The sequence below is a fragment of the Delphinapterus leucas genome, chromosome 17 (assembly GCF_059928025.1).
Source record: "Delphinapterus leucas isolate spDelLeu-1000000601 "Yukka" chromosome 17, BTC_Dleu_Yukka2, whole genome shotgun sequence".
Classification (NCBI taxonomy): Eukaryota; Metazoa; Chordata; class Mammalia; order Artiodactyla; family Monodontidae; genus Delphinapterus; species Delphinapterus leucas.
The window spans coordinates 36,171,085-36,182,357 of NC_143145.1; the positions used below are offsets into that span (position 1 = coordinate 36,171,085).

The 11,273-nt window shown below is 44.1% G+C and overlaps 1 protein-coding gene across 6 annotated transcripts in view; it reads right to left on the bottom strand.

Annotated features, from left to right (window-relative positions):
• The window catches only part of GRHL2 (grainyhead like transcription factor 2), a 164,004-nt gene extending 154,924 nt beyond the window's left edge, over window positions 1-9,080 (bottom strand). For 2 of the 6 annotated variants that reach the window (XM_089898845.1, XM_089898844.1), the window contains exons 1-2: window positions 8,654-9,080; window positions 8,453-8,540 (exon numbers count right to left, since the gene is read on the bottom strand). In XM_089898845.1, coding sequence (XP_089754971.1) covers window positions 8,453-8,540; window positions 8,654-8,894 — 329 coding nt within the window. In that variant the 5' untranslated portion in view covers window positions 8,895-9,080. Of the gene's footprint in view, window positions 1-8,395 lie in introns of all 6 variants that reach the window. The other 4 variants (XM_089898848.1, XM_089898847.1, XM_089898846.1 and 1 more) reach the window with 3 other exon arrangements.
• Between the last annotated feature and the right edge of the window lie 2,193 nt (window positions 9,081-11,273).

The following is an 11,273-nucleotide window of genomic DNA, read 5'->3' on the forward strand; positions in this document are numbered from 1 at the left end:
GGGGTCCACTAAGTAAACCATTGATCTTACCGCTTAGATGCTGAATTCCGTGTGGCCCTCTGAATTCCTCTCGCCGGCCAGAAGTCTGTTTCTTTGTCATCTTAAACCACCTTTTATTTTGCTAAAATAAAATGATTTGAGGGGGGCCTGGGAGCAGAAGCAGGTCCCACTGTGCCCTGTAGTCTCCTATCTTGTTAACATCATCATTCTGTGAGCCGCCACCAGCCCAGACTCCACTGGAAGGGAGAAAATGAGACTCACAGAATGTTGGAGCAGGTGATTATCCTCAGAGATCATTTAGTTCAACTTCATTTTACAGGTGAAAAATAATGAAAGACAAACCCTCTGATCTTATGTTAATTATCTTATTGGCAATACAGGGAAGAGGCAAAAGCTACCTTTGTTCCTTGCTGCTTTGAAAAGTTAGATCCAAGAAGTACAGAAAGCAGTTATTTTCTGAGGCTCACTGAACTGAGAACTAAAACCAATGATTTGGGGTGAGTGTGGGAAGGAAAGGCCATCTTAACTCACAGAAATGCTGTCGGAACCTTAACCACGTGTTTCATATACTCACGTTCATATCTTAAGAAGCAAATAGGCAATGCCTCCCCTGTTCTCAATCTCCCTACCAAAAAAACGGAGTATATTTTTTTATTAATCAAAACCTCAGATTTTCAATTCATACAACGCCAGTATGCAACACACAAGAAAGAATGTAAGGCACTTTTTTCCTCAAATCAAACTTTTAGCTCCAAATCCTACTCTTGGTTACTCCCAGACTCTGTATGATCTGTAAGGCTCGTCCTAGATCTAGGATTCAAGGCATCAAGTTAAAATCAGAATCAATCCGCCAGGAGGATAAACAGCACACGTCATCCTCTCTTAGAGCCCAGCTCTGCAGCCGGAGCATGGCAAATCTCATGCTACTGAGAAAAGGCTGGCAACTCAAAGGTGGCTAAAGCATAGTTTCTCCCTCCTCCTTTTTTCTTCCTCTCTTTTCTCCATTCTTGTCCCCTTCACTTCAACCTTTCCCCGTTTTCTGAAACCCCGATCTAAATTCAGAAGCCTTGGAAAAGAGACTCTGGCCCTGGGGTGTTTGTTATACGTGCACATTCAGCATTTGGACGAAAGGCTGGCGCCAAAATAAGAAGAAGCAACAGGCGCATCTTGCTTCCCTTTCTGCTCTGGGGGGTTGTCTGCATTCACACTTGTAAAGGAAGCATTTCCTTGGGAGTGAATGTGAAGTCAGATCACTTTAAAAATGCTCCCCACAAAGTTCATTGCCCTGTTCATTACAAAGTAAAATAAGGCTGTTCATCGCCACAGGCAGCGACTGCTTTCCACTGAAGGCCCATTCAAATGCTCGGTCAATCTCCATAACCCGGACAGATTCTCAAAATGTACATCGAAATCCCCTGAAATGTATCAGCTTTTTAAGTACTTTCCACAGAGCTCTAAAAATGTGTGCTTGGTGGGCATTTTATATAGCAAATCAAAATGTGCTGTTTTTAAAAATAATATTGCTTTAATCCTGCTACTCACCAGAACACATCAAGCTAAAACACCTAATTCCCTTCCCAGTATAAATGGGGGTGGAAGTTGGGGGTAGATCCCTAAAGAAGTACTTCCTTGCTTCTACCCCACTTACCCCATTATAGCCCAGTCCTTTCTACCACAGACCATTAAAAGACTTACAGCATAAAATGTAATTTTCTGGTGATGGAGGATGGATGGATAGATGGATGGATGGATGGATGGATGGATGGATGGATAGATGGATAAATAAAATGGAAGCAAGGAGCCAGGACTTCTCTAATGGATGGAAATATGCAGGGCAGGTGGAGGGTAGAGTGAATCTGAATTTTGGAGGCTTCCGTTTGAAGACCTGTGAAGCTGTCTGAGGGACTTCCAGGTATATGTTGCTGTTACTAAGCAACCCACCCATCCTCCTGGGCCAAAGCAGAAATTCCTATTCAGCCTGTTGCGGCTCGCTAAGGAATTTTTCCTGGACAAGTTTGCCAAACCAATCACTACCCTGTTTCAGCCTAGACCTCACTTTTTATAATTGAGCAGGAATCCTTGAATACCTTTTGAAAAGGAAGAGAGTGCCTGCACCCCGAAGTGAGTATCAGGGATCATGAGTGAGGACTCTAATTTAGGACAAGGCTTGCCTTATACTAAGAAGAACTTAAAAGTAAACACTTTCCAAGGTTAAGCTCAGTTGACTTGAATTAGATAAGGTGCCATCACTTGCTGCCATCATCTTAACTCTTGGCTCAGGTGACAAGAATGGGTTGCTGTTGCTATAAATGCTAAGAGAACACAGCAAAGTTCACTGGCTAAAAGAACACCTGAAATCAGATTCATATTTATATCACTGCATGGAAGAAGTGCATGTGTCAATTCCTACCAAGTAATATGGGAGGGAAAAAAATCAGCAAAGTGGCATCAGGAGACAGACCACGGAGGAAAAGAAGGGAGGGGGGAAGGGAGGGAGGGAAAGAGGGGAAAAAAATGTTGCTTCAGACTGAGGACAAAATAAGAGGAAAAATACAATTTAACCAAATTGTTTATTTTTTAACCTGAAACGTATGCCTGGTTGTATCAAAGTCACAGAGAGGAACCAAAGCATTTGCTTGAGTTACCTAAGTCTTTAAAAGAAAACTAGATTCAATAACCAAACATCAAAATAATAATCTTGTTTAAATTATCTATAGATTTCAAACAAATACTTCTTGGGGTTCTTGGGTGGTGGTGTTGTATAAATGTTATGTATGTTTGACTTACTTGACTATATGTATAAATTCTCTGTTTGACTTTGCAGAGTATAGTAGAAATTGCTAGATACAGCTCTTCATCACTGCTCCAGCACTTACTTTTAATCCTCCTTAAATCAGATGGCACTGGGTCCATTTGGGTGGCCTAGTCTCTGCGGTTGGTTTAAAACAGGACCTAATTACAGATCAACAGAAAGCCTAGTACCATCTTATTAGGGTAATACTTAAAGCTACCATTAGCCCTAGAGATGAAACTGCAACCATCATCCCATTAAATATTTCACTAAGGACCAGCATCAGATTGAACTCGTTATCTTTGACTTTGTGCTACAAAATAGAATCTAAATTCAGTGAAATAACTGTGCCCAGAAAAATGAACACTAGTTTTATCTTCTAATGTAAAACTATGGCAGGACAAGGGTGGCCTTCTAACTCCAACCCAGCTCCCTAGTGAGTGGGATCCAGCCTAAAATCTGAGTTTGACCTTTTAACTCTGGGCCTGGCAGAAGGCCACATGGGTGACATCACTCCAAATCAGGTGTTTAGCAGCTCTGGAAATATGACTTGTCAAAAGGATCCCATTCTTCCAGAAGGGACAGTTCAGCAACACAATAAAAGTAAACAACATTGAGAGAAGGCCTAAGAACTCTTAAACCCTAGTTAAGATATCAGAAGCTGCTCATCCAAAAGTAGCATAATGAACATAAAGCCTACAGGTTTCATTTCACTTATATGCTGGATATACACCTGAGAAGGGATGTATAAATTGAATTTATTATGTAAAGTACTCACTTAAAGCATTATTTTGCTAAATAACCCAATGCAGATGCCCTGGCCCCTCTCTGAAGAATCTGATTCCATAACTCTGGGGTGGGGCACAGGGAGTGTAGCTTTACCAAGTGCCTCAGGTGATATATTTTTGTAATCAGATGAGTTTGTGTTGCAGTGATTTAAAGAATGCCTATGGACATTCCTATTACTAAGCACATACATAATTATCTTCAACCTTTTTTTTTTAATCAATCCAGACTTCTATATTGTTGTCTAGCATTTTCTTATTTTTCAGGTAAGTTAACTTTACCTGTATATTAGTTTATTTCACCGAAGATGCAAAACTAACCAAAGCACACTGTTTGCAGTGTCTCACTTCCAAACACAGTGGCCCAGTCTGTTTTCTGATGGATACAAGTTTGCAGAAATTGAATGCGGGTGAGAGAAAGAAAGGGTGAACTCGAGGCTAATTTAGGGTTGAGATAGCCAGGAAGGGTGGCAGGTTAAATTAAGAGGTTTAGACAGGAATGAGTGTCAGAGCAAACACCATGTTGGTCCCTCTTCTTCAGTTCTAATTCCCAGGGGTCATCCAGTATGTGTGCATTTTTTTCACCTCTAAATTAAGAAGCGTGCAAGATTTAATCCATTGTAGGGAAGAGAACACTGGACTTTAGCCATTAAGCTGGTGATACCTGGGGAAAGATACAAGACTGGCACTATTAGCCGATTCTGTATTTACTGTATTTATAAGTATAGTGTTGTCTGGTTTTGAGTGTACAAGTGTCTGGACTATTAAATAGAGAACTGATTATCTTAGTTTACTTAATGGGACCACTGTCTCTCTAAGTCTCTGATTCACCCACACTGGGCTCCTTTCTGATCCTAGAATATGCTAAGTACTCTCCCACCTCAGGGTCTTTGCACTTGCTCATCCATCTGCCTGTAACACTCGTATCCCTAGTATCTTCAGTGCTTGATCTCACTTCAGGTTTCTGCTCAAAGGTCATCTCATCAGAGAGGCCATCCCTGAGCACCTTATATAAAATAATTCCCCGTTATTCTCAATCCCTTTAGCCTGCTTTGCTTCCCTTTGTAGCATTTATCATCATCTAACTTGTTAGGTATTTCCTTCTTTATTGATTCACTGTTTCCTGGAACTACAATGGTAGCACCACAATGGCCGGCAGTTTGTCCTATCTGCTAATGAATCTCATTGCCAGGATCAACGCTCAGTTTATAGTGGCACTCAAGATATATTTGTTGAATAAATGAGTGGGTATTTTTATTGCTTTGAGGAAGATATGATTAACTCAGTATTGGTGATATTAAAAGATAATATAGGGAACTCCCTGGTGGTCCAATGGTTAGGATTCCATGCTTTCACTGCCGTGGCCCGGGTTCAACCCCTGGTCGGCGTGGCATGGCCAAAAAAAAAAACAAAAAGAAAAAAAAATTATATAGCTAAATGGAAACATATCCACTTATAAAACTAAAGAGTAGAAAGATTAAAATATTTCATCCCATTACTTGAAACGCTACCCACATGAGGTATCTATAACTTTGGACATTTTCCTTTCTAGAATAATGGCTGGACTCCTTAAGACAAAACACACAGAATGACTAAAGGTAATCGTCCTAAGGCAAAAGCGGGGTGGGTAGGGAGAAGGGGGATTTATGTAATATCTGTTCCTGTTTCATCTTCCACTAGAGTGTAAGTCCCTTGAGGACATGGCCCACTTTATACGTCTTTTTACTCTCCTATGATACCTATCTGAATGTGTTGCAAATGGTAGGTAATCAGAAAACACATATAGGTAATGAAAAACACCTGTTTCAAATAAATCATATATATATATATATATATATATATATTCTGAATATTTTGGCAATAAGAGTTTCTAAATCTATCATTGGGCGGCTAGAATACACATGCTTGTTGACAAAGATCATAAATCTCCATAAAATGTTAGAAAGGGGGAGTAGAAAAATTCTAAATATGTACAAAGACAAACTGTCCTAAAAATACTTTGTTTTAAATAGCGATAGCATCAACATTGCAGAACATAAAAAGCAGATCGTGTCAATCTGAAAACTTCACGACTATAAAAAAGATGATGCTACTTCAGTCCAGACTTGCTAACTGGAATTATCTTCGTATGCTATCCAAAAGCTTACCTATACTTTGATGGGTTTATAGAAAAAAAAGTCCTTTGTGTATTCCTTTAGGTTAGTTCCAGAAAATACAGACAAGCCTCCTACAGGGATTTACCGAAAAGTTGATAAAGTTCAAGCTCCAGGACTCCCGTTTGCTCTGGCAGGAAGCTCCAGAAACAGGCTCACCTGGGTTTTTTTTTTTTTTTTAGAGCCCTCACCCCTACTCCACCTAACACAATTGCATAAGCTTCAAGCTCATAAAACCTGGGCCCACCCCGGCCAGACAGCCATGAAAGAACTAGGCTAGAATCTGCAAAAATGATCCAAAAATCATTTATTAATTTCAAGCATTTCTCCATAGTCTTGGCAAAGAGACGTAAATGGGGTTCAACAGTCTCTTTGAGGTATTGTTAGTATTACTTTTCCCAGGAAACGAAATGAAGTCTTGGAAACCATCACTAGATAAAAGTTACTTTCATTAAATGTAAGTATACATAACTCTAGATAGTTATTACCCATAAAAATTAGGTAATGTATCGCAGTGAACTAGATTGCTAGTTTTATTGCTTATTTTCTTTCTTTAAATTTATTTTTAATTGAAGTATAATTCACATTCAAATATTATTTTCAAGTGTACAACATAGTGATTTGATGTCTATATAGGTCACGAAACGATTCGCACAATAAATCTAGTTACAATCCGTCACCAAAGTTAACACAATATCGACTATATTAGAACTTATTTTCAATACTAAATAATTTATCTTCATTGGTGCCAAGTACAATCGGTTAAAAGCCAATCTGTTTTCATCCTAAATTCATTTGAGTCCCGTTGTATCACAAAACGAAGTGGTGCAACCGAATGTTAATCGTGTTAAATAAGGAATTACAGTAAGCCTTATCCAATAGTCACTAGATTTGCAACCATTTTTGACACGAAGATCAAAACAAACCAAAAACACCGTGCTGCCATCTCGGCTTTTGGCTACTGAAGTTTTCAAACTCGAGGAGTGAGTTCTTAAAGGTTACGGAGACAATTGGGGGTGGGAGCGGGGGTACACTCAAACCCACACTTTCCCAGTCCCACCCCTGCTCCCGACCTCGGCCCGTGTTTGCACTGTAACTAGGTCCTCCCCTCCGGTGTGTAGCTCGCACTTAATTTTTCATTAGTGGGTAAAGTGGTACTAATATCTGGTAGTTTTTCTTAAGTATGATAGCCTGTGACGTTAGCTACACCAACCCTACCCGGGGCCTAACTTTGAGGATGGTCCCCTCCATCCCTGGTCAGGTCCACAGGGCATTCCTGCTGCCCCCCTCAGGGTCCCTCGATTTGGTACGGGTCCCAGGCCACTTCTCCAGGAGAGGCGCCGGCAGCCCGCGGCCTCCGGCCCTCCCCCCGCGGAAACGCCCTGTGGAAGGTCTCCTTGGGGTGGCCGCACCGCCGGGGTAAAGCGACCAGGAAAAGCGGAAAGTCGGCCTCCACGCACTCCCGATAGGACGCGCCCGCCAGGAGGGGGAAGGCAGCGTTGCCACCGAATCCCGGGCAGGGCCGCGGGACCCACCTCCGGCTCCCGCTCGCTCCCGCCCTCCGCCCCACCTCCCCCTGGCAGCACAAAGCCGGCCGGGAGGCGGGGGCCAGGCCTGCTGGGAGGCCGCCTGGACGAGACGGGACCCGGGCCCGGCGCCCCGCGGCTCAGGCTGCCGAGCCCCGGCGCGTCTAGAGTTCCCGTCCCGGACGGGGCGGACGCGCCCCCCGGCTGGCCTTAGGAGGCGCGGGAAGCCGGGCTCCCCGCCTTTTCAGGCGAGAGTCGCCTAGGGAGGCCCCGGCGCACTCGCCCCGTCCCGCTAGCCACGCCCGAGGTGGCGGCCTCCGGAGCGGGGCGCCTGGACCGGCCGGGCCTCGGGGGGCGGCGAGCTCGCGGGGCCGCGGAGGCTGTCCGGGCGGGGCTGACTCGATAAGTTGCAGGCGCCCCTTAGCGCCTTACCGTGGCGCAAACTCGGGCCTCAAATCAATCCCCCTCGTTCCCGAAAGGCCCAGTCCTCCCGCACCTGCGTAAGGTGGCCAAGCCATTCGGGGGCGGGCGGGAGGGGGCGGGGGCACGGGGGTGGGGGCGGCCCCCGCTGCCCCCGAGACCCGGGCCGCTCGGCGCCTCGCCTCCCGTCGGGGGCGCACACGCGGGCGCGCACACGCACACCATCCGGCCCAGTGCGGGAAGATGGCCGTTTCTGCTGCAGGATAAAGGCTCTTTGTTGCGCTCGCACAAAAGCCGCCAAGACCCGCTTTTTCCAGCAGGCCCTTTGGGCAAATCGAAGGAACTCAGCTGAACTTCCAAATGGCCCTAGGAGCCTGAAGCGGTGGGAGCAACTAAAAGAGAGGGGGAATAACAGGCCTCCCGCCCTCTTCTACCAAAACCTCTGCCAATATACAAGGATTCGTCCTGGGAGACCGGGGCTGAGATCATTCGTAAGGGAGGAAGGAAAGAGGAAAACCTACTTTTAGTATCAAGGCCCAAAGGGGGTATTAAACATTCATATTCTTGCAGGGTGTCTCCCCTTAACCAGGGTAGAAACATAATCTGGAAAAGTCTGGATACACCAAAAAGAAAAAGAAAAAAGAAAGAAGAAAAAAAAAAAAAACCAACAATAGCAACCTAAAAAAAAAAAAAAACCAAAAACCAAAAAACATAACAAACCAGTTGCCATCAGCCCAAAGTGGTAGTAGCAGCAGCCGGCGCGTGTGATCCACTTACTTGTCCGACTCTTGTGACATGTTTGATCCAATGAACTCGCTCCCCTTTTCCTGGAGCCTCAGCCTCTGGTGAAACTGGACTTTCAAGTCTGTGCAGGTGAAGGTGTGTGAGAGCCCGAGATGGCAGAACAAGAGCTACAGGTAATTCTGCTTTTCCGTCCCCCCTCACCACTCTCGCTCGCTCGCCCGCTCGCGCCCTCACCTAGCCGGAAAGGTGGGATAAGGGGGGGCCCCCTCACATGGGGCCCGAGCTCGGAGGCGGCCGGGCGGCGCGGAGTTCTCCCGGATCGTGGCAGTGGGCAGCCACAGAGCACAAAGTGGCGGACTTGGGCGGCCACAGGTAACTTTCTCGCAAGGAGCTGAATTCTTTCACTAAAGGGTACAAGCCCGAGGGACGAGCTGCGCGGTGATTGGCTGCGGGGCTCCCCCAGGTGAGCTGCCATTGGCAGAGGCGCGCTCAGGTAAGGCCCTTCTCCAAGTGCAGGTAACTCACTCCGAAGTTTACCTGAGAGCAGCGGCGGCACGCTTGCAGCTCTGCGGCAGCCCGTGGGAGCCGAGGGTCAGTGCTTCGAGTAGACTTCATGCTACGTTCCCCTTCTTCCCGGAGGCCGGCCTGGGAAGGGGAGTGGGGGGTTTGGCGGGGGGTGGGGGGGAATTGAGGGAGAGAAGTTAACAGGAAAAAAGCAACACCTGCAACCACTAGGGATTGTGGGTCAAACGGAAGGACTAAGAGAGCTGAACTCGGGGATCCCAAGCCAACCGGAATCAAATGCAACCGCACCACCACAAGGCTTTTAATACCCACATTAAGAAGACGGTTTGACAGTGTCGGAAGAGTACGGGACTGAAGTGTACGTTGTGCTCAGAGGGGGAGAAAAACACAAAGATCGCCGAGTCTGTTACGTAATTGCATTTTTAACATACTTATCCACAACAAACACTTTTCGTGTCCCGATGTGTAACAGATACGGTAGATTACTATATTTACAAATAGGTGAGCATCCTTTCATGACCTAGACGGATAGGGAGTGGCATGGTTTTGATGGGGTGAAGAAATTTGGTTGAACAGACCCTAATATGGCTCAGACACACCACTTCCATCTTAACTCTGCAGCCTGGGATTCCAGAGCTGCAAACCACTGAATCCCTCCCATAAACATGTTGTCATTTGACGTTTCCAGGCAAGCATCAACATTTACATTGTAATTCAATAGAAGCAGCGATTACAAAGGAAATTTATCCTTCCAGCTTAATATGGTTGCTACGGAAACAATTCAGAATGAAACTGACTTTTTTTGCAGTTTTGTTTCTCCTGGTTGGGAACAACGAATTTGCAAACGTGTAATTTATAACCACTACTTCCAACGAGTATCTGTGGAAGTTCCGACAGTAATCTAGCCCATGCATATGAATTGTAGAAATAAAGAGGGCATGGAAAGCTTATCATGATTTATTTTGAATTAATATTACATTGACAGAGATGAAATAACTTCTATTTTAACCTGTATAGATCATGTATTTCCTGAAAATTACATTATGAGACAAGGTTTGGCTGTTCTGTGTTTCATTCTCAACAAATGAATTTCAAAATTTTTTCTTACTTTTTAAAGACAGTATAAGCACACACGCTTACTTTTTAAAGATAACATGATACTTTAAGATAATGCAGTACCCACCTCTCATTTGCCTTCTTAACCTCCTGTCTAGAGGCTACCAAATTCCACTTTTAGCCATCTATTCTGTCATTACCTTCCTATTTCTAAATAATTTACACAGCTATCCCTTGATTTATCAATTTAGATGGTGTGTTTTGTCCACCTGTTGCCTTAGATAAGGACTTAACTCTATCAAACCCCATCTAGTTTCATCTTCCACCATTCATCCAATATATCTCTTTCACAGTTTAGGGATAGCAAGCAGTCAGTGACTGTGCAAATACTAGTCACAATAGAGCAACTATGGTTGTTTTCTTTCTTATAAAAACCTTTTATCTGTTTACTCAGTTTGTGATGTTTCCAACCTGATATTTTTTCTACAACATGTCTATCAAATAACTGTCACATTTATTTTCCAAATGATCAATCGATCCCATTCCCCACCCCCCAACCCCCTCCAAAGTCCACTGTCCTTCTCTTCCAATGGAGATAAGTTCCTCTCTGGACCTGCTACTCTGTTGTCATCCTGGGACATCTCCAGAGTAAGAACCACATTTCTCTGCCCTGTGCCTTTTTTCTTGGTTTGCTGCTTCATTTTCCATGGCATATGTTCCAGTAATAGCCCAAGAATGGGTACAGAAGGTAAAATTTTAAATGTCTTTATTCAACTCTTACTTTTTAAAGAGTTTGACCAAGTGTAGAATTCTAAGTTGAAATGTTTCATTCATAAGTTCATAAAAATTGCTCTTTTATCTTCTAGCATCCAATGTTGCCATTGAGAATTCGGATGCCATCTTGATTCCCATTCCTTTGTGATCTGGAATTTTTCTTTCTAAAAACTTATAGAATAATCTCTTTATCTCTAATATTCTGAAATTTCATGATTATGTGCCTTGGTTACCTAATATTCTGAAATTTCATCATGCTGGAGGCTCTCATCAAATGTTTGCAAACCTTTGACTCTCCCTTCTTACTTAAGAATGAGGTCATAAAACCCCACTGGAAACCACACATAGGGGTGGGAGGGAGTGTGCTTCCTCATTGGTGGGCTCGCTGTGTGGTGATCAGATAAAAAGTTCACCTTTCCTTAAGAAGATCCCCTAAATATCAGAAACTAGAGGTTTTTTCTTCTGGGCTCTTCAGCATCTCAAGAGAGGTATCTGCTAT